The 23,521-nt window shown below is 46.7% G+C and overlaps 1 protein-coding gene across 2 annotated transcripts in view; it reads right to left on the bottom strand.

Moving 5' to 3' along the window:
• Nucleotides 1-22,453, bottom strand: part of gbe1b (glucan (1,4-alpha-), branching enzyme 1b) — a 162,864-nt gene extending 140,411 nt beyond the window's left edge. For both annotated transcript variants that reach the window (XM_007903568.2, XM_007903569.2), the window contains exons 1-2: nt 22,253-22,453; nt 6,899-7,065 (exon numbers count right to left, since the gene is read on the bottom strand). In XM_007903568.2, coding sequence (XP_007901759.1) covers nt 6,899-7,065; nt 22,253-22,347 — 262 coding nt within the window. In that variant the 5' untranslated portion in view covers nt 22,348-22,453. The remainder of the gene's footprint in view (nt 1-6,898; nt 7,066-22,252) is intronic.
• Nucleotides 22,454-23,521: the final 1,068 nt, after the last annotated feature.

Below are 23,521 nucleotides of genomic sequence, written 5' to 3'. Positions count from 1 at the left end.
GTTTAACCTTTCATCCAAAAGCCAATGCAGAGTTGCCTCAGCTGGACTGTAGCGAAGCCTGGATTACACAAGCTCCTGTCCGAGTGCAGGCTTCCAACAGGTCATGTTTTGACTCTGAAGCAAGTGTCTAATTGACTGAGCCAGACTGACACTAAATAATTCCATAGCAGGGTACATGTCTACGTGAACAACAACAACAACAACAACAACAAGATTCCATTTATAAAGCGCCCCTCACGTCGGGAGGATGTCCCAAGGCGCTGCACAGTTGGGTCATGACCCGAGCATTGGGGAAATGGTCAGGGTGAGGGGAGGGAAGGGAGGGAGCGAGGAGGGGGAAGAGAGTCGAGAGGGGAGCTGAAGGCTCGGTCAAAGAGAACTTACAGCACTGTAAGATTCTCGTTCATTCCCTCTGGATCACCAGTTACTTTGAGTCAGTCTGCAATCAGGATTCTTCCTTCCCTCTGGCAGACCACACGCAGGAACCATTCTTGTTGAGCCACATACCATGTCAGGTCTCTCCAATAACTATCATCAGGCAGAAAACAATGTCGTGACTACGAAACACAAGACTTCTCTGAAGCTGTTACTCCATGAGATATACAGTACTAGCAAAGTGCATGTCAAACAGGGAGCAAAGCTATCCCACCACACAGTTACAATCATCTTTGACCTTATGTTGGGGGAGTTGGGCTGATTCTGCATCGTACAGATTCAATAATTACTTATATAATACTAAAAAAACAATTCTGCTCCAAACTTTGGAAAGAGAACCAAGGGAATGGTCTTATTCTTTCAAAAAATTGATAATTATGGATGAATAAAATGAAGCAAGAATCTGTTGTTACAACAGCATTCTCAACAGTTAAAAAAAGGTAATCGCCTAGAAGATTATGAATATGAGAGGACAGAGAAAAAGGTAGTTCCATTCAACCCATTGTAACTACATTTTTACTCAAAAATTAAGATTAGGGCCAGAACATTTAAATAGACAGGTGTTTGAAGAAAAATAATGTAAGAGCACAGGGCCGAGCAAGGGAGTGGGATTCGAGTAGAATGGAAAAGCTCACACCAGCTCATGCTCTCTATCCTTATCCACATGTGGGGCGAAGAGCAGGAGGATGGGATTAGGATATAGTACATGAGTGAGGGAACGAGTGTCAGCAAAATACCAGGAGGGTAGGAGATAGCAAATAGAACTGCAGCTTGTGGTCAATGGTTCAACCTCTGGTTTTTGCGCCAAACATTCTGGTCTCCATCGGGAGACTAAATCAGTCCCAGATTTCCCGGTGTAAGAGAGAGTAAAACCAATGCTGAAAAGAGATTCAATCCCCTTTCAACATCCTCTACTGGTCTTGTGTGTGTGTGACACCCTGGTGGGAAGAGGTCAGGCATGGCTGTAAAGCTCTCTGCAGTTGAATAGCCAACAAACGTTCACAATCAAAACTAACACATAACCTGGACCAAGAGAAAATTGCAGAAATATTTGCCAAAAATTGCAGGGAGATTTGCCAAATTTGGGGGGAAACTGCAGGGAGATGATTGGTGCTATTGAGGTACATTTTACTGCCATCCCACATTTTTTTCACTTTATTGATAAAAAACTAAACATGAGGAAATAACACATATTTAGATTGTTGCATAAAATTTGAATTAATTTTTTCTTTAACGGAAAAAGGGTGACCCATTTGGTGGGGGGAGACGTCAGCGCAAGCCTGAAGGCCTGGAGATTTGACAAAAAGTAGACCTAAGGACCAGTGTCCTGACTGCGTGGCTACAGGATGTACCACCTCCTGCCTCTCAGGGCTTGGCACTGATACAGAGACAGAGACTCAGAGAGACACACAGACATTTACACAGGGACACTCATAAGCACACACGTATAGAAGAAACACCCACAGAAACACTCACAAACACACAGATGCAGAGGAGAGACAACCACAACAAGATTACATTTGTATAGCGCCTTTCACGTCGGGAGGACGTCCCAAGGTTCTGAAACACAGACACACTCACAAACAGCCACACACACATACAGAGAGAGAGAGACAGACATACACACACAGAAACACACACAGAGAGACACACTCACAGAGACACTCACAAGCACACACACACACACACAGACACACAGAGAATCTCAACAGCGGGGCCTCCGAGTGGGGAGCTGCACCGCGCATGTGCGTCCGGAACTGCTCCGTCCACAGTAACTCCCCCGCAGCACGACAGGCCCAAGCGCCAGAAACTTTTTTTTTAGCGGTTTTATAGCGGAGGGGGGTGTTTATAGCGGAGGGGGGTGTTTATAGCGGAGGGGGGTGTTTATAGCGGAGGGGGGTGTTTATAGCGGAGGGGGGTGTTTATAGCGGAGGGGGGTGTTTATAGCAGAGGGGGGTGTTCATAGCAGAGGGGGGTGTTCATAGCAGAGGGGGTGTTTATAGCGGACGGGGGTGTTTATAGCGGAGGGGGGTGTTTATAGCAGAGGGGGGGTTTATAGCGGAGGGTTTTTTTAGCGGAGGGGGGTGTTAATAGCAGATTCCGCGGAAAAACCACAGCCGCATTTTTTTTTGGCCCAGCACATGACCAATGGCCAACTTGAGACTGGTCCTGTAGGGTAATCAACACCTGTGGAACCACACCTCAACCAGATGAGCAGGGAACGATCTCGGTGCCAGAAGCAGAACAGCATATTCCAATGAGAAGAAAATTAGAAAAACAACTGACACGCAAAAACTCTGGGGAAAGAGCACAAGATGAAATTACAGTGGAGAGCTCCAGTGAGCATCAGCATAGGCTCAATAAACCATCCTGTGCTGCGGTTCGATTCTTTCCTATAATTCAGAGTCTCATGGGGAAAGAAACAGAGGAAATACTGAGGGCATTCGCGGTAAGTTTACACCTTTACAGTTATCAACTACCTATCAACTATTAGGGAGCTATTAATTACGCAGATTTATATTGCAAAAGCCTGAAAATTATCTTGGTATTGGGTACACCATTTTTAAATAATGATTAAAAATTAAAGAAAACAATATCTCCTCTTTTGCCCCTTTCAATCCTTCGAGGTCCTCAGTCTCTCCGCTGTATCCCAGGGGCTCAGAACCATAAAGGAAGTTCGCAATATAGTCAATCAAAATCTCACTCGCTTTCCTTCCTTGAGCAAGGCTTTAACACACGCGAGAACTTGCTGTACTTGAAGAGAAATAAGCATACCCGAGTGCCCTTTGCCCCTTCTCAACGAGATCCTTCAAGACAGTGTCCAAGCAAATGTTGACGTCCAACCACTACCCCTAACTATTGGGACTGATGCCCCTTGTACTTCCAATCAACAATCTCGGTATCTTCCCTTAGCCCTGCAGAGCCATGATTCCGCACTTGGGGGCACACACCACCATGTCCCACTAGTTGGCGCAGTGTTCAAGATGGCGAGTGCAGCAAATAAAGTCCCCAAAACAGAAGCACCGCAATCCTGTCAGAGAGGCCTGCAACAGACGCACCCAGTCCATCCACCTCAATGCCGTCCAACATGTCATTGTTGAATACATCGAATAGAGTTGGTGTCAATGGGCAGCCTTGCCTTACTCCCCTTTCACAAGGGATGGGATCAGTGAGCCTACTATCCACCCTTACCTTAAGCATGGTGACAGGTATCCTCATGTTGTCACCCAGTTGACCAACAAAAAAAGCTGAATGTTTCAACTCTTGAATTTGGCAGATCAAATTCAAGATTCTCTTCCGTACTCTTAAATGACTCCACTTTACCTCTGCCACCCTACTGCTCCGATCAGGATAATGCAGAGGTGCTTTAGTCGGCATTTAACCAATACCGTGGCTGCCCTGGGAATGTGGAAAGGGACAGTGTGGACAAAGATTTATAGTTTATTCCATGTCTAACTCAAACTGTAGCTATCCTGAGAGTCCTGGATGTGGCAGCATAGAGCAAGCTTTTATGTGTGTTTAACTTGAGCTATAACTGATCTGGGAGTGAACTAGACAATGAATATGCAATTCAGGAAAGTGTTCTCGTTCCCAAAACAATACCATTTGCAGCTTTAAAAAGAAACCCTTGGCTCAGCAACCTTAATAAAAGGAAAGGAGATCTAAGGGAATAAAATCGTCTTTTGAACATTCTGCTGATCCGCAGGGAACTGACAATCTCCAAAGTATCAGATGGAGCAGAAAAGCTGGGAAAAAGCAACGTATGGAGTTGGAGTAACCTAGATGACATGCAGTTTTACAGGCACTAAATTTAGTTAGTCGTCAAGTAATGGGTGAGAAGGCGATATACCAGCAATGGTTTTAAAGACACAGCATAAGAAAATGGATAGCAGTAGCAGGTTTCTAGCACTCACATCAGAAATTACTGGCAGAGTGCAGAAGAGGGTCAATGTCCAACCTCTTGGTTGGAGATTGATTAATGATACACAGAAATCCAACACACCGGAATCTAGAAGGAACATGTTCAGTTTCGTCCCCTCTCTGCAGCTTTGAAAACAAAGGGTGCTTTGCTGGGAGTGCAGTTTAATGCAACTTCTCTCAGGTTGTATATTCTTTGGTAAATGAAATGCTTTCGCAATGACAGGATACAGTTGGAAAAGCTTTGTAATATTCTTCCCCTTTTATTTAAGAAGTTAGACACTTGCATATTCTTCTTATTGTGATGCAATTAACATTGTACTTCTGATGGTCTTATCCATAGCCAGTGGCAAATGCTGCAAGACACTATCTTGAATTACCTCAAAGCAAGGTCTCTTTCTTTCCTTCTCCTGCCTTTTACTCACACACGCCCATGCACACACACACACAGACCCGCACGCGAACACACACGCACTCATTACCAAGTGAGTATTTACTCACTTTCACAGTTAAAGACAGCCATCTCACTAAGTGCAAATCCAAGATAGAAATTTGCAACATTCTCAGATGGCTTTGGTACCATTATTATTAAAAATTTGGCCAGGGGCAGGTATGAATTAGAAGAGAGAATGTTTAATACTTTAGAACATATTCTAACAACTCTTCAAACAATTTTGATCCAACAAGTCCATTTTACTGCAAGCCAAGTGCAGTACTTTTCTTCCCCATCTCCAAATTCTTCAACTTAATTCTCCTTTGTCATCCAACTTTTCACAGTAGATCAAAATGATCACATGCAGAAATATGAAACCTACTGTTGGATTCATTAACAAGCGAGAGGACCTGGGTTCAATTCCCGGGTAGGTCGAAACAGTAGGCAAGTTTCCTTACTCCACACGCCTCGGTTAACCTAGCAGTAAATAGGAACCCAGTTGTTAGTCGATTGACGAATTGCTTTTCCGAGGGGTGATAATCCCTTAAAAATTAATAATAAAATGATTTGGTCACTCAATCCACGACTGTTTCTAGGACACTGCTGTGAGCTATTCACTGCCGCGTTTTGTACTCTACAGTATATTCTGAGAAGTACTTTGAGACATTTTGAAGACAAGATAAGGTACTATAAGGATTATTATGATTATTATTATTCCAGGGAAAATACGATGTCCAACTACCCAACTGTATCCAGTTTAAAAATGCACTCAGCCATAACGGGCTTCACCCCTGGCACCTGCAAAACCCTGGCAGATTTAAAGATAAAGCTTTTCTTTCAGTTCCAAAGGAAAATAACTGACTGGATGATTGAAACGCACGAAGTTAAAGCGCTGATGTTTTTTAGCTCGAAAAACATAGTCATTCATTCTCCATTGGAATAGAAATCTTTGAGAGTTCATTATCAGAATGAGTCTAAAAGGGGCAAAGCATCTGTGGGATTCCAGGACATACTCAGAAATGACTTTCATCAAAACCTCACTGTAGAACTAACCCCTAAAATTCAAGCTTCATCATCTGCAATTGTAGTAGCACAAGCCAACCACTAATGGGATGCAGGGCCTTCAAGCTCACAAGAAAGCCCAAACTGCTATGGATTATAGAAGAAAACCCGATATCTGCATTAACTGTCCACAATGTGGATATGAAAACTATGCAGATACCAGGCCTGATGGCATCTGTATGTGTTTGTCTTACTCTCTCTATGTATGTATCTATATCAATACGTATGGACAGATCTGGATCAGATCGCCACTTTGCACTGCTCGAGTAAAATCATGAACCTGGGTACAATGCAACCATAGACCAAAGAATAAATTTTCACCGACATCTCAGCCTGACTTAACTTCCGTATCTGCACCCGGATGAGGAAGGCAACATTCTTATATAATGCAGATTCACAGCGATCTGCCACATTTGGAAGGAAGCTTTTTGGGGGTCAGCTGGGTATCTGACATGCAGAAACCATACCGTGTTTCAACGTATCCAAACCAGACAGAGTGCATATTTCAAGAAATATCCTCATGTCTGGAATGAAATGTGCACTCTTCGTCTGGAGGGACAAACAATCTCGAGGACTGCCTGGCAAACATCCCAGCTACGTGTCCAGCTAGGTGCACCCTGCCCATTAGGTCTTGGGCTTACAGGGTTAAATAGGACCCGAGCGATGAATCACTTTCCCCATTGACAGGTCTCAAAATCCTGCTATTAAGCCAGGCTGGCTGGTCTGTCATCAGAGATGCTTTGGAATCTAATGCGTCCACCTGTCTCAGAAAACAGTCCAGATCACAATAGAGGGTCAACTCAGTTCCCCATATCGCATTGTCAAGTAAGTCACCTTGTGCCAGCTCAGCCCCAAAGAACCCCACCTGACCCCCCACCTAAGAGATGTCATCGTTGGTCATCACTAAACGTAGGAAGAGGGGGACAATGCAGATACCTACAAACTGTATAAACAAAACTAATTTCCTAACTGAATTAATGCTAACATTAAAGCAGAAACATTATGACCAGGAACAAGTAGACACATTAACCAGTCTGTACAGTTACTTACTGAAGTCTCCAACGAGAAACACAGCCTCTGCGCCCGGTGCCCATTCCTTGCAATAAATAGTATTGCCTTGAGAGTGGATCCCAAATGTCTCATAAGCCTTTGAAAACTGGTCCAGACTTCCTTCATTCTCCTCAATACTCTTCAGCAATGTATGGAACTTTTTGTACCTTTAAGAATAAAAACAAGGGAAAAGGGAGCTTTGAGAAAGTATGCACAAATACAGTGGAGCTGAAATTTAGATTGGCTTTTGGCTTAAAAAAACTGTAAAAGATGAGGAGTGTTTTATTTACTGAATTGCAGGTTTCATCATCGAAAACGCAATTAGACATGTGTAACATAGGGCCAATCAAGTTTGCAAGTCTTATGAGAATAATTAACTTGCATTGTTAAATTGCCAACAGCATCAAAACATATCAAAATGCGTTAGTCATGAATGTCACATGTATTGACGTTTTATAGGCAAATTCCCACAAACACTCATGAGATGAATGATTTGAAGGATTGTCGACCCGGAATCCTTGAGTGGAGTCCTGTAGCTTAGTGGTTAGAGTACTCACCTCGCAAGCGAGAGGACTTGGGTTTGAATCCCGGGCAGGGCAAAACATTGGGCAAGTTTCCTTACTCCACATGCGTCTGTCCAGCGCTTTGGGACGTCCTCTCAACTTGATATGTGTTACACAAATGTAACTTTATATATTTGTACTGTATTGTTTACTTAGCAGAAGTAGGAACCCATTTGTGATTCGATTGGTGGATCACTTTTCCGAGGGTAATAATACCTTCAAAATATAAAAATTTGGTCACTCAATCCATAACTGCGTGTGGGACACTGCTGTGCGCAATTGGCTGCCGTGTTTCGCCCACAAAATATACAGTCAATTCACTTTGCAGTATATCCTGTGAAAAACTTTGAGACGTCTCGAAGATGTGATAAGGCGCTATATCAAATGTAAGGATTATTATTACTGTTATTATAAACTCCCCTCTCTTAGCCAATAACCAGGGTCACACTTCAGTGCAGGACTGAGAGAATGCTGCCGTGTTCGCTGAATTGAAGTGTTAGCCTGGACTATAAAGTCAAGTCCATTGGGCTTAAACCCACAAAGTCTGATCCTCTGCATGTTCTTCTTCAGTAACATACACTTCTTTCACATCTTAAGAAATATATAGGACTTGTGGTGTCCTGTAGCTCAGTGGTTAGAGCACTCGCCTTGCAAGCGAGACACTCGGGTTCAATTCCAGGTAGAGGGCGAAACCTTGGGCAAGTTTCCTTACTCCACACAGAGCCTAATAATAATCCCTCCAAAACCAAAAACAATAATAAATTGGTCATTTTCAATCCACAACTGTTTGTGGGACATTGCTGTGCGTAATTGGCTGCCGCGTTTTGCCCACAACTATACAGTCAATTCACTTTACAGCATATTCTGTGAAGCGCTTTGAGACATCTATAAGACATGAAAAGCGCGGTCTCAAATGCAAGGATTATTATTATTATCATTAAATGCAGCCTATTTCCCTCTCTTGCCTTACACACACCACACACACAGGAAGCATTTATTCAACCTGACAAAGAGACATCTAATGTAAAATAAAGCCCACCAGTCAGGGATTGAACTCGATCTCACCCACTGTCATTCCTTCTATCATGAGTCTGAGTGTGAGCACTGGATTGTTCCAAGTACCCTCATTCCTTAGGTTTGCTTCCTGCACTCCCCTTAACTCCACATCACCAAACTTCCCCGGCATACAGCAGATTTTGATTCCTTATTGGCTTCAATTATCCCTGGCAAAATTTTCATTCCCCCAGCAAAATTAATCAGAATCAAGAGTGAGACTGATGACAGCAGTGGGAAAATAAAGATTGAATGCTGGGACGCTGACCCTCATCGGAGATTGCAATGTTGACGCGAAAGGCGCTATACAAATGTAATCTTGTTGTTGTTACCGTATGAAACTGCATGGAATCCCCTCATATCTCACCCGCGAGTTGCTGTAATATTACATTCAAAGCCCTGGTTTCACAGCAGTTTCTTATCCTCAGCTTTCACTTCACCTCCTCCTGCTCTATCTCCTCGGACTTCTCCTCTCTCCTTTCTTTTCACAACCTCTCCCTCCACATCCGCTCTGCTAACCCCTCTGGCCTACCTTCCGCACTGATTTATCCTCCTCGCTCACTCTCCTGCACAACTCCCTCTCCACCGCTCTTGATGTCTTTACACCCCTCACCTCCCGAACCACCTCCTAACTCACGAAGCTCACCCCGGTACACCAGCCACCTCCGCTCCACCAAGGATCAGGTGCGGGCTGCCAAACGCACCTGGCTCAAGTCTGATCTCACGGTCCACCAGCAGACCTGGCTAGATCACATCAAAACATACCGCTCCGCCCTCGCCTCCACCAAATCGTCCTTCTACTCCAAGATAATCTTGGAGGCGAAGCACACACCAGGCTCCTGTTCTCCACCACCAACTGTCTCCTCTGTCCACCCTCCCATTCTCTCCTCAAGCTCTGACTGTGAGGAGATGCTGGATTTCCTCGAGTCCAAAATCGAGGGGTTCCGTTCAGCTGCCTCGGCCCTCCAAATCGCCACTCCCTCCCTTTCTCCCCCCGTCACTCCGACCCCTACCCATCCCTCCCTCCACATTTTCGAACCTGTCTCCCCCTCCACTCTCATCACCATCATATCCAACATGAAGCACACCACCTGCTCCCTTGACCCCATCCCCACCCTTCTCCTTAACTCCCAGTTCCACCTCATCGCCCCTCAACTCTCCGAAACCGTCAATCTCTCCCTATTATCTGGCACCGTTCCCATCCACCTAAAAACAGCTATAATCACGCGCATCCTAAAAAAACCTTCCCAGGACCCATCCCTGCTTTCTAACTACCGGCCCATCTCCAACCTCTCTTTTCCTTCCAAGGTCCTTGAAAGCGTCGTTGCTTCCCAGATTCGCTCATTTCTCTCTTACTACTCCCTTCACGAGCCCCTGAATCGGGTTTCCGTGTTGCTCACAGCATGGAAACTGCTCTGGTCAAGATGACAAACAACATCCTGTCCATCTGTGACCGAGGCTCACTCTGCCTCCTTGTCCTCTTGCTGCCTTCGATACTGTGGATCACTCCATCCTCCTCCACCGCCTCTCCCCACACACACACAACAACAACAACAAAATTACATTTGTATAGCGCCTTTCATGTCGGAAGGACGTCACACAGTACTGCCCTCATAGAGCCCCTCTCACACACACACACACACAAAGCCTCACAGAGTCACACAAACACACAGTAAGCCTCACACACAAGAATACATTTGTATACCGCCTTTCACGTCGGGAGGATGTCCCACACAGCAAGCCTCAAAGAGTCACACACACACATAAAGCCTCTCAGAGCCACATACACAGAGTGCAACCCTCTCAGAGCCCCTTCACACAGCGCTGCCCTCACAGAACCTCTCACACACACACACACATTCAGAGCTCTCTTCCAGCCCCCGCAGTCATGTGCGGTGTTCCTCGGGGCTCTGTCCTCTGTCCCCTCATCTTCTACCTTTATATGTTCCCACTTGGTCACGTCATCCGCAGACATGGAGTCAACTTCCACATGAATGCGGATGACACCCATCTCTCTGCCTCCACCCTCGATTCCAAGACAACTGATGTCCTGACAGACTGTCTGTCTGACATCAAGTCCTGGATGAGAGCCAACTTTCTACAACTGAATGTCAGCGAGACTGAGGCCCTCCTGATTGGCGTGTGCCAGTGCCTCTGCACCTCAGGCACTTGCAGCATCAGCATCCACACGATACACACTCCACCTCACCAAACCAATCTGGAACCTGGGGTCTTGTTCAACTCTCAACGTCATTTCTCCCCCATATCCGTGCCATGACCCGGTCTGCCTTCCCCCACCTCTGCAACATTGCCCGACTCCGCCACTGTCTCACCCCTCAAGCCGCCGAAACACTCATACGTGCATTCGTCACCTCAAGGCTCGACAACGGAAACTCACTCCTTGTCGGCCTCCCCAACTCTTCCCTCCATATGGTGCAAATCATCCAGAACTCTGCAGCGCGTATCCTCTCCCGCATCAGGCTCCGTGAATCCATCACCACCACCCTCGCCCGGCTCCACTGGCTCCCCATCCCTCAGAGGATAGAATTCAAAATCCTCGTCCTCACCTTCAAGGCCCTCCATGGCCTTGTCCCCTCCTACATCTCGGACCTGCTGACCCCTTATCAACCTGTCCGCGCTCTCCGCTCAGCAGGCTCCGGTCTGCTCCATGTCTCCCGCCTGACCCCCCCCCCTACCATCGGCAGCCAGGCTTTCAGCCGCTTTGCCCCCACCCTTTGGGACTTCATCCCACAATCCCTTCACCTTTCTCCCTCCCTTGCCTCCTTCAAGCCACGACTCAAGATCCTCCTTTTCGACCGTGACTTCAGCCGCCCTCCTACCTCTCTGCCCTCCCTCACCCCAATCCTGCCCCCCACGCTCGGGTCCTGATCCCCGACTGTTCAGTGGAGTCTCGTAGCATAGTGGTTAGACGCTTGTCTCTCAAGCGAAACTATCCGGGTTCGATTCCCGGGTGGGACGAAACCTTAGGCAAGTTTCCTTACTCCACACGCTTCGGTTTATCTAGCAGAGAGTGGGAACCCAGAAGTTCGTCAATTGGTGGATCGCTTTCCAGGGTAATAATCCATAAAAAAAGGTCACTTAATCCACGAATGTTTGTGGGACACTGCTGTATGCAATTGGCTGCCACATTTTACCCACAAAGTACAGTCAATTCACTTTACAATATATTCTGTGAAGCACTTTGAGGTGTCTCATCAGCATTTTAGGTGCTATATCAAATGCAAGGATTATTTATAATTAAAAGATTGCTCTTTAAAAGAGCCATCACAGTGGATTGAATGGCCTTCAGTACTGTAAATTTCTATGGTTCTTTAACCTGAATCTGAACAATATGTTCAGCAGAGTTACAAACTCAAAAACAAGGAGGCATAAAGTCAAGCTTAGAAAACGCAAAAAGAAGAAACAGTTCAATCCAATTGCAGTATACAGAGTGTAATAGACTGTAAATTGAAGAGGAAATAAGACAATTATTTGGAGAGAATCGATTGAGTTATGCGATCTCCTTTTTTAACTGAAGGATCATTTTAACTAGGGTCATTTATTCAATTTATTTCTTATTAAGATTTTTACTAGGGTCCAGCCAGGTGACCACGATCTTTTCTACTTCTGTACTTTCCGACACCGACAATAAATAAAGCCTAAGGTTATTCCTTCTGGGACCGGAACTGTGGCCTTTTCAAACAAAAAGGCAATGGAATCACGATTATCCACCATGGAGGGAAGGAGCCGCACATCCTTATAGCAGCTTGAACATTACAACCAACAATTAATATCCACCTGCCTAATCGTGGAGCCTCCACTACACTAACCTGAGTGTCTGCCATTTGCTCCATCTCTGGTTAATACTAAATTACTTGCCTGCTTAATTTCAGAGCAGGATATTAGATTTTTCTTCAAGTTGCACCTGTATTGTGTTTGGCCTGACCCAATATATTTCAGTTCTTCCAATTATCATCATTATAATTAAGGGCTTGAAGACCACTTACACCTCCATTACAGGCAACAAAATATTTTTCTGTGACAGGCATTTTATGTAGTATTTAGGCGATAATGGAATGGCTGGAGTACAGTTGTAATTGAAGAGAGGCAGCTTCAAGAACGAGATCATTACTGACCACATCTTGAAGGATGCTTGCCTTCGAATTCCAATTATTTTTATATACAAGCTTTCTTTTTAGTTAAACAAAAAGACCACTCCAACTAGCCAGGCTGAATACAAAGTGTATTTATACCCAAAAAAGTTTTAAAGGCAGAGGAAGTGATTGAAATAATGCACATTCAGCCAAGAGAAAAAGAATTGGATAAATGCTCCAAAAATAATGTTCATGGGTTATGGGGAAACAGCATGAAAATGCCATTAAAACAGCATTCTTAAACAACTCCTCGCTCAGCTCCCCAGTTCCACCATCATCAAGAGCCAGCTAATCCCAAACTATGCGCTTGTGTCCTCACCCGCATTGAATTTTGCACGTTGATCAACCTAATCCCACCTGGCTCTTCTGAAAGGATCGATTTCAAGATCCTCATACTCGAATTCAAATCCCTTCATGCCCTAGCTCCACACTATCTCTCTGATCTATTCCTAACATATTCCGCTCAATGAGCACAGGCCTGCTGCACATCCCCCTCCATTGGTAGCTGAGCCCTTCACGCCTCAAACCTTGCCTCTATCCCTGTACCTCGCCCCCTCCCTACCCTTAAATCTCACCTTCAACCTTTTCAACCGTGCCTAGGTACACCTCTCCCCTTCCTCAGTGTCTAATCCTGCAATTGTGAAGCTCTCCGAGATATTGTCCAACGTAAAGGGTGCCATATAAATGCATGTTGTTGTTGATAGCTGGAGAGGTGCAACAACGATGAACACAGACACAACAGGGATTTCAGTAGAAAGAGATTGGGATTGCAGTAGAAAGCTGAAATGGGTAAAAGGAATAGATGAAGATCCTTTGCAATCTCGACCACCCTTCCCGGTGACATTGCAAGTAAACCCTATACTTAAAGACAAATTGCCTGGGTTTGGCTCTGTGATTCTCCATCAACCATTGTAGTGTGTTTGTGGGGGAAACCAGTTTTACCCTCAAGAGAAAGAAGAATGGCATAAAACACCCCAATCCATTATTATCACTTGCCTTCTTATGGCCATCCAAACACCAGCAGAGAAGCATGTGAGTTGGCAGCACTCGCATCTCTGGGTAACATCTCGAGACTCCAGCACGGCTAACCGGGGAGCGCTGCATTGTCAGAGGCACCTCTTTCAAAACATATATTAAACTGAGCTCCTGTCTGCCTGTCCAGGTCCGCATTAAACATCCAATGATATCTATTCTTAAAGAAAAAGTTTCTCTTGCTGGCCTGTCTGACAATCCTCCATATTAATTGATCACTCAATGTACAGCTATTTATGGGACTTCACTGTGCACAAATTATGTTTGCCTCTTTACAAATACACAGCGACAACACTTGATACAACTTGGAGAAATTGTAGATGCTGTAATCAAGTGCAAGGAATATTTGTTGCAAATATGCAGTCACTACACTTGGCAGCAACGACCTGTGAAGCTCTTTGAAAAGTTATAGATCCTATATTAAATCAGAGTATTATTGTTACTATAGCAAGTAGGAACCTGAATAAATAAGGCAGTGGTCCTTGACTTTTACAAAAAAAATAACTTAATGTTGTGCCAATAGAATTCTTATGGGATGCCCTTAATTTGTCTTCTGCTTCTCCACTGTCAGTCCTTCACTTCTGCGTTATACAGTTCAACACGATCTCCAGATGTGAGCTAGGAAGCAAAAAATCTATAACTGAACTCTGCAGCAGTAGGATCATTTCCCACGCCTACCGTAACACTGGACTGAAATCCCAGCGACATCACTGTGGTGGTGCATTACAGAGAGCAAGATAAAAAGCATAGGAGATTAAAACAACTGTCAATGTTGAAAATCTAAAAATGCAGGAAACGCACAGCAGGTCAATCAGTATCCGACAAGAGAATGACACGTGTAATGCCCTTCATCAGAAGTGAAAGCTGGTGGACTGGATGAGACTCTTTAAGAGAGAATCGGATCCAGAAAGCAAAACATATCAGAGACACTGTTGATTGCGGCCAGTTGATGTTTATTAATTCCACAACAACAATGAATACTTTTTTGCTCCAAATCAAAACTGAAATAGTAATAGCAGCAGAGTCCAGGAGATATTCCTGAATACAAAATTACCCAGCTTCAGCCTTTACCATCAGCTCTGCAACTGCTACTTAGCGAGCGACACAATTACATTTGTATAGTGCCTTTCACGTACAGGGGGATGGTGAGGGCGACCCAAGGTGCTGGAGCAACTCGAAAGGATTTGATGTCATCGTGATGGTTGGCAGCACATTTGCATGGTTGTAATTTGGTGCAGAGGCAGCGGGAGAGCGGGTAATAGCAAGCCCATAATGAAAAAGATGCACAAGGTTAAAACAATGAATATCAATAACTCAGACACAGCATATCTCCAGCGGGTCATTAATAGCCTATAAATTGCATAAAGCAGGTATTGGCAAGATCTGCAGTAAAATAATAAGACGGCGCGGCTCAAATGAGAAGTGATAAACAGCAGAGCATAAGAAAGCTGGAAACCCTGAAATAAAAACAGAACACGGCAGAAATGCCCAGTGGACAAACAAGCAGCCGAAAAAGGCTGCTCTGTGCCTTGCATCTCTGTATAGGCCATCCACCTGCCCACAGATGTCGGCCCACCTGCTGCAGGGGCCCCACCGCCCTCGGTTCCACATGAAAGCTACGTTTAAAAATGCTGCATATTTTACAAGACAACTCAATTGTTTTATTCAAAAGATTTCTGGAATGGCTGCTGCGGCTAGCTCAGAAGGATTTCACTGAAACGTAGTCCATGCTGTATTATTCTACGGTTTTATGTGGCGCTTCTACAAAGCAGGATATGTGTTCACTTTTTCTAGATTACAATTGGTACTTAAGTGGCACAATATCACACACACGAAAGCCCAATGGCTAAAGGACGACGTGCGCGTGCATCTCTTTCCTGCTCTGCCTCTCAAACTGCCCCGTGTGTTGTGCGTGAGTCTCTCTCCATCCTCTCCATCCGTTTCTGTACGTCTCACTCAGTATCCATAGGCTTACTTTGTGCTACTTAAATAAAATTGCAAATTTTATCATTCATGCAACTAAAGACTTTTCTCCCACATCACAGCCTGACTTGACTGATGGCATTGAACCACTTCTGGGATTTGTTCATCTGATACAAAATTCATTTTGAGAACATTGGACTCCTGTGATCTCCAAAGTGGATAAGGGGACACGCAGCTTCAAATATACTGTACATATATAATGTGTGTGTGCAAGCATACATTGCATACCTTTCCCATCTCAATTTGAAATCCATTTCAGGATTCTGACTGCATGAAACTGGATTGCTGCATTACACGAGGAGAAAATCAACTTGAAAGGTCACTTCGATGCTACAAAAGCAGCCACACAAGTAATCAGCAGAGCATGTAGCGAGGACGTGCAGACACACAGGCATGACAGGGATATCAGTATCGGCGCAGAGACACGCTGACAGTCCCACCAAACGAGAGCACTGCAATTCAGGTCTCGAATAAACACAATAGCATAAGATTGTGCAGCACCAGAAAAGAACCATCTGCTCCCAAGGAAACCCCAAAAATTAATTCCGGAAAGTAAATGATCCTATGATACGCTCTGTCCGCTGTCCTTCAATCAAATTCTTCAACACATTTTTATAGCCCCTAAACCCTTGGAAAAGCCTCAAATTTCTTCAGCTTAACTGTAATTTCCACCAGCGCAATGACTTGTTTGTTGGCAAAAGCAGAAGCCATTTCACGCATAAAGATCCTATAAATAGCTACAAAGTGCACGATCAATTAATCTGGAGGATTGACCAGGACACCAGTAGTCAAATCATGGCTTCAGGCATCAATTCCTTACCCCTCCCTCCCTCCCTCTCTCCCAAAACACTGAAGGTAAAGAGGATCTGAAGCCACACCCTTCAGGCACTGTTTTGCATTGATAGTACCAAACCTACTTATTCATAATATAGAGTGCACCAAACAACAGTGAGTCGATTCTGCTGGAATTAACTTGGAGAAGAGGGAGAGGAATGTGTGGGTTGGTGAGAGACATACATACATGAGAGGAGTGAGTGCGAGAAAGGAAAATATATGTCACTGCTAAAGGAGAACTGACTGCTTTTAGAAATTAAGAAAACATTTACTGAAGTTTCTGAAGGAATACTCCAGGATGAGCCTCTGTAATAACCTTCCTGATAAGTATTTTACCTGAAAGCACTATTATTATACCTAACTTGTGAAAATGCACAGATGCCGTGGTTTCCATTATCCCTACTCAGAACAGTAATAGACGTTTTCATTTATCCCGCAAGGTAATAATCCTAGCTTTTGATATAGCGTCATCACACAAACAGAGCTACACTCACATTTTAAGAGAAGCAACAAAATACGAGGTGGTAATGTACCGGAATACAAGCATGCTTGGTCACCCTGTGGACCTAAAACGCCCAACATCTTTCATTTAAAAAGACCTGTTTTCCTCACATACATACTTTATAAATCTTGTTGGAAGTGATTCATGCAGTGCTACAGTCAAGTAACTTATTCTTTCAAAGCCTTATTTATTACCACCTAAAGTGACACGAAAACAGCGCTATGGGAAACGCAAATTTTCCCTTAGCCATTATCTCAAGATACCACGCTGCTGAAATGTAATTTCTCTCATTTAAATGTCTAATAGTTCAACAGAGGCAGCCACAAGACCACTGCCAGTTCATTATTGCACGGCTTATTCCCTCGGCACCTCTTCAAGGTTTTAATGTTTATTGGTTTTGCAACAGAGGCACTGATAGGATTGCCCTATTGAAGTCTTGCACAACAGCCAAAACCCACTGAGCCATTGCACAGCAACAGACGATCATAACAGAAGCTACAACACGATTCTACCGTATACAGCCCTAATCCATTTGCAAAAGATATACCCTTGCGACCTCTAGAAAAGCATCTACCAATCACATGCATCAGGGTGGTCCACGAGCTGAGGGCTGGATGTCCTATTTGAGAAACATCCGCGGGCTACACAAGCAATATTTTTGAATTTCTCTTCCAGAAACATAACATAATATTTACACAGCACCTTTCTGACGTCAGAGGTGCTCAACCCTATCGGCTTGGCATCTGAGCTGGGGGTGGGAGGTGAAACACTGAGGGAGGTGGGATGGGGAAGGAAAAAGATGACCGAAAGCGCAGTCGAAGGGTTAGATCTTGACATGCCTTGAAAGAGGGGAGGGAGGGAGCGAGTCGGAGAGACTCAGGGAATGGAGCTCCGGAGTGCGGTGGTAAAATGGCGCCAGTGGTGCAGATAAGGTGGGAGAACATGAAACAAGCCGATGTTTGCTTGGCAAAGGGAATGGCCTTGTAGGGAGATCACAGAGGTAGGGTGGGGAAGGGGTTGAAGGGCATAGAGGAGTTTCTTACTGGGGAAAACCGGAATTTTTCTCTCTCTCTCTCTCTACCCCCCACACCATCTCTCCCTCCATCCCCACTCCCCACCACTGCCTCTCCCCTGTCCCATGCTCCCCTTTCCCTTCCCCCCGCGCACTCGCCCCCTCCCTCCCCCCACCATAGATACGGTCTCCAGGTGTGATCTAAAGACAGCCAAAGAGGAACAAGGCAGAGAGATTGAAACTTCTATCTTTTCGTGGCTGAAAGCACGGCCGTCAATGGTAGAGGAGGAGGGCGAGAGACATGAAGGAGTTCGGCGCCGACTGAGCGAAGAAGGAAGTTCAGTGCGGTGAGGTGTAAGCAGGCTGGAGAGGTAGGGAGATACCAGGGCATGAAGTGATTTATTCGTGAGTGTGAGAATCTTAAAATGAATCCATTCCACAATGGGAGGCCAGTGGAGCCTGAGAAGGACTAGGGTGATGAGGTAGAGAGATTGGTGCCGGTGAGGGTACGGTTGAAAGAGTTTTGAACTAATTTGATTTTACGAATAGTGGAACTAGGAACAGTTACAGTGAGGAGGGCATTCAAATAATGTTAGTTTATATGAAGCAATTTAGAGCCACCCTCCCAATGCAAAAGTTGCACTATATAAATAAATTGTGGTTGTATATACAGGAAAGTAAGAGACTGGGACATACCTTGGCATGTCGGAGGAATATTGTTGGGATAAAATCTGGGGAGCCCAAAGCAGTCAGTGAAAGAATGTTTTCCAGTGTCAGCCATGTATCTCTCCGGGACATGTATTCACTTCAACATGATGTCTCGAAAGACACTGGAAGGGGTAGGGAGGGTGGATAGAGGATGAGGACATGAGAGAAAGGATCACCCAATTACAGGAGGTTTACAGAATTTGTTTCACGGCAGGTGAATTGATGCATATGTACATAGGGGTGCAAAACTTCCCTGCCAGCGATCAGATCTATTCTGCACAACCTGAATGTGGAAATAACTGATTAGGTGAGGCACAGACAGCATCAACACCAACATCAACGGAGCAAACTGGCTTGCTGAGCCGGACGAAGCAAAAATAGGAACACCTGGGAACTGAGGCACTGTCTGGAAGCCTTGGTGTTGTTTTGAAGAATCCTTACTGGAATAATTAGTAAATGCAACATTCACACTCCCTACTTGAGGCTAACACAGGACAGGCAGTAATCCCTGTAATAATGCTGCCATTGCTTTGGCTTCTTAAATTTCAAGGCCTTTGAGTCACCGTGGAATCTGGTTGGGATAGATTTCAAATCCCTGGATTTAACAGTCTGCGGCACAAACAACATGCCTTTATACTGCCTTATCCACTGGGAAGAGCTTGCCAACGACCATTAGGACCAGCAAGTTGAGTGGGAGGAAGTTGGAACTTGAGAAAGTTAAATAAAGACACAGGTTTTTAAAAGGGCAGGGAAAGGAGGTCCAGGACAAACCATTTGAGGAGAAAGTTTAACAGTGGGAAATCTAAAACTCTGACAGCAGAATGGAAGAAACTAATAATTTCAAACATGCAATGTTCAAAGGCCAAGTTTTTTCTTTTAATTTGCTGCTGGACACTCTCCAAAATCCGTGGTATTCACTCTTTATAAAGGATGCAAGGGGGAGGGATTGAGAACACAAGGTTACAGCAAGGTGGAGGCCGAGAAGTCTCATGACATTCCTTGTGAAGCCATTTTTGGGAAGGACTCCAAATGTTTACTGTGTGGCTAACGTTCCTGATATAACCTTGACATTCAAAGCGTAGGATTAACGGGAACATGTATTCCCATTTTTGTGCATTGTGGTATTGCACAAGTTTTTAAAAAGGCTAAACACTTGTGCAATACCACAATGCACAAAAACATCAATCACTGAGACATCTGAAATTTCCATAAATCAGCAGTATAAAGTGCAGATCTAAACCCACAAGCAATATCGAACCAAATGATAACCATTGTTGCCATTCCCCTTGTACACCAATATCATCATCTAAGGATTCACATTAGATGTAGGTTAAGGAAACAAAATATATGAGATGTAGAGGTCACCTGAGCTGAAAGAATAAAAGTGAATTCTGTGTTTGCTACAGTGGAAGTGACAGTATTTCAGGCAGACATGTTCCCAGTGCAATGTCATAAACCTATTACTATTTACCTTGAAGACATCGATTCACTCAGTCACCCTTGAACTATTCTCAGCGCTAATGAAAAAGGAACAATAGTGGACACTTAAGGATGAAATGAAGAATGTCAAAATATATTGGCAAACAGCAGATCATGCTTGACCAATAGTTGGGAGGAACCAACCAATATAGGGACAGGAATGGAATATGTATTCAAGTATAGTAGTTAGCAAATACAGGAGCCAAATGACCTCCTTCCGTGCTGTAATTTCAAGCATTCATACAGATAAAAAGAACACAGCGTATGTTATATACATAAACTTTCAAAAGGCGTTTGATTCAGTGCCAGTCTACAACTTTACAAAAACCCTCTATTTTTTATATTTCAATACACAGAAACAATTCCCCAAACACCCGGTGTCGATCCCTACAGTACAACTTGCCTTCAGATTGCTCCCAGACATCTGAAGAGAATGCTTCAAAGAACCACTGGTAAGGTTCAAAGTCATGAGAAGATTTTGTTTTTAAACCGACGTCCAAGGTTTCTAAAATTTTGCTCATGACCTGGTTTGAAGCGGAGTTCAAAGCTCAGGTCGGGGACATTCAGCCAACACACTTGGTTGATACTCTTAACGGGGTGCGAGGAAAGAGAGAGAGGAGAGAGAGACCACCGCACACTCAAGCGATGGTATAATTCAGGCGCGACGTTAAACCGAGGTCTCATTTGCCTTCTTAAGTGAATGTGAAAGATGCCGTGAGAATATTATTAACAACACTATCGACCGGTGCATTTGATTTTGCGCCTTTCGTACCGGGAGAGCAGCTCAAAGCCTTTCAAGATCCACTGAAGCGTAGTGACTGTGTATTTGGTTAAGCAAACGTTGCAGCCAATGTGAACACGGCTTTAATGTTTGCCGCACGGCACGAAACCACAACTTTTCTAACTCAAGAGGCAAGAGCGCGACCCACGGAGCCAGGCTCGCGCCAATCAGCCGATGAACCCCCCAAAACTGTCGTACCCTTCGCGGCTGCGTCAGTGCAAAAAAAAAATTTTTTTTTCTTTTAAAAAAATCACTATTGCTTCACACTCGTTTCCGATGAAACATCACGGAATCGGTGCAAATGCAAGAAGATTAACGGCAACATAGAGAAGGGGCACATCTGCGGGGAAATGAGGAATAACCAGACGTTACTCCAGAGGCGGTTGGTTGGTGGCTGCGCAAACAGGAAGGAGAGTGTCTCAACCCCTCACTCTCAATCCTCCGCACATCCCTCACCCCCTCCTCACTCTCTCTCTCTCTCTCTCTCCCCTCACCCTCTCTCCCACCTTCACCCTCAACCCTTCACTCCTCCACCCTCACTCTCCCCTCTTCACCCTCACTCTCCCTCCTCCTCCTCAACCTCGTTCCTCACTCCCCTCCTCCTCCTCCTCCTCCTCAACCCCTCACTCTCACCCCCTCCTCACTCCACTCCTCAACCCCCTCCTCCCTCACTCTCACCGCTTCCTCACTCTACTCCTCAATCCCCTCCTCACTCTCACCCCCTCCTCACTCCACTCCTCAATCCCCTCCTCACTCTCACCCCCTCCTCCCTCCCTCCCTCTCACCCCCTCCCCACTCCACTCCTCAACCCCCTCCTCACTCTCACCCCCTCCTCACTCCATTCCTCAACCCCCTCCTCCCTCCCTCTCACCCCCTCCCCACTCCACTCCTCAACCCCTCCTCACTCCATTCCTCAACCCCCTCCTCCCTCCCTCTCACCCCCTCCTCATTCCATTCCTCAACCCCCTCCTCCTTCCCTCCCTCTCACCCCCTCCTCACTCCATTCCTCAACCCCCTCCTCCCTCCCTCCCTCTCACCCCCTCCTCACTCCACTCCTCAGCCCCCCACCCCACCCACTCTCACCCCCCTACTCTCTCCCCCCCCCTCACCTACTCCCCCGGCCCTCACTCACTCCTCCCTACTCCCCCCCCCCCCCCAGCACTCGGGGCCTGTGGCTGTAGCTGCAGGAGGCAGGAGGCAGGAGGCCGGGGGCCGGGGGCCGGAGGCCGGGGGTCGGGGGAGCCGTGTCTCACCTCCTCCGCAGCTCCTCGCTGAACGGTTTCAGGTTCGGGTCTATTTGCAGCAGCGGCTCCAGCTGGGGCTCGGCCGCCACCGCGCCGACAGGCATCCTGCACACCGGGGCCCGGCGCCGTCCCACACTGACACCGTTACCACCTCTGACCCTCGGCCCTCCGTCCGTGCCCGCGCGCCTGTCTCCCCCAACCGTCACTCACTGCCCGGGGCGGGGCCAACCTGTCACTCACTGCCCGGGGCGGGGCCAAGCCGTCACTCACTGCCCGGGGCGGGGCCAACCTGTCACTCACTGCCCGGGGCGGGGCGGGGCCAACCTGTCACTCACTGTCCGGGGCGGGGCCAACCTGTCACTCACTGCCCGGGGCGGGGCCAACCTGTCACTCACTGTCCAGGGCGGGGCTAACCTGTCACTCACTGCCCGGGGCGGGGCCAACCTGTCACTCACTGCCCAGGGCGGGGCCAACCCATCGCTCACTGGCCGGGAAGGGGGCGGGGCCAACCTGTCACTCACTGCCCGGGGCGGGGCCAAGCCGTCACTCACTGGCCGGGGCGGGGCCAACCTGTCACTCACTGCCCGGGGCGGGGCCAAGCCGTCACTCACTGGCTGGGGCGGGGCCAACCTGTCATTCACTGCCCGGGGCGGGGCCAAGCCGTCACTCACTGCCCGGGGCGGGGCCAACCTGTCACTCACTGCCCGGGGCGGGGCCAAGCCGTCACTCACTGCCCGGGGCGGGGCCAAGCCGTCACTCACTGCCCGGGCCGGGGCCAAGCCGTCACTCACTGCCAGGGGCGGGGCCAAGCCGTCACTCACTGCCCGGGACAGGGCCAACCTGTCACTCACTGCCCGGGGCGGGGCCAAGCCGTCACTCACTGCCCGGGGCGTGGCCAAGCCGTCACTCACTGCCCGGGGCGGGGCCAAGCCGTCACTCACTGCCCGGGGCGGGGCCAAGCCGTCACTCACTGCCCGGGGCGGGGCCAAGCCGTCACTCACTGCCCGGGGCGGGGCCAAGCCGTCACTCACTGCCAGGGGCGGGGCCAAGCCCTCACTCACTGCCCGGGGCGGGGCCAACCTGTCACTCACTGCCCCTTGTGGGGCAGGGTCAGCGCCTGTCACTCACGGCCCGGGGCGGGGCCACGCACTGTCACTCAATGCCGGGGGTGGCGCTGGCGGCTGTCAATCATTGGCTCACGTCCCCATCCAGAATTTCTTTTCGTCTCATACTTTGCTCACCAAGTTGCTGGAAGGTCAAGGACGGAGCGCCTGTCCC

The sequence above is a fragment of the Callorhinchus milii genome, unplaced genomic scaffold (genome assembly GCF_018977255.1).
Source record: "Callorhinchus milii isolate IMCB2004 unplaced genomic scaffold, IMCB_Cmil_1.0 Scaffold4, whole genome shotgun sequence".
Classification (NCBI taxonomy): Eukaryota; Metazoa; Chordata; class Chondrichthyes; order Chimaeriformes; family Callorhinchidae; genus Callorhinchus; species Callorhinchus milii.
Note: the sequence above shows the minus strand (reverse complement) of the source record. Positions and strands in the feature narration are given on the sequence as shown.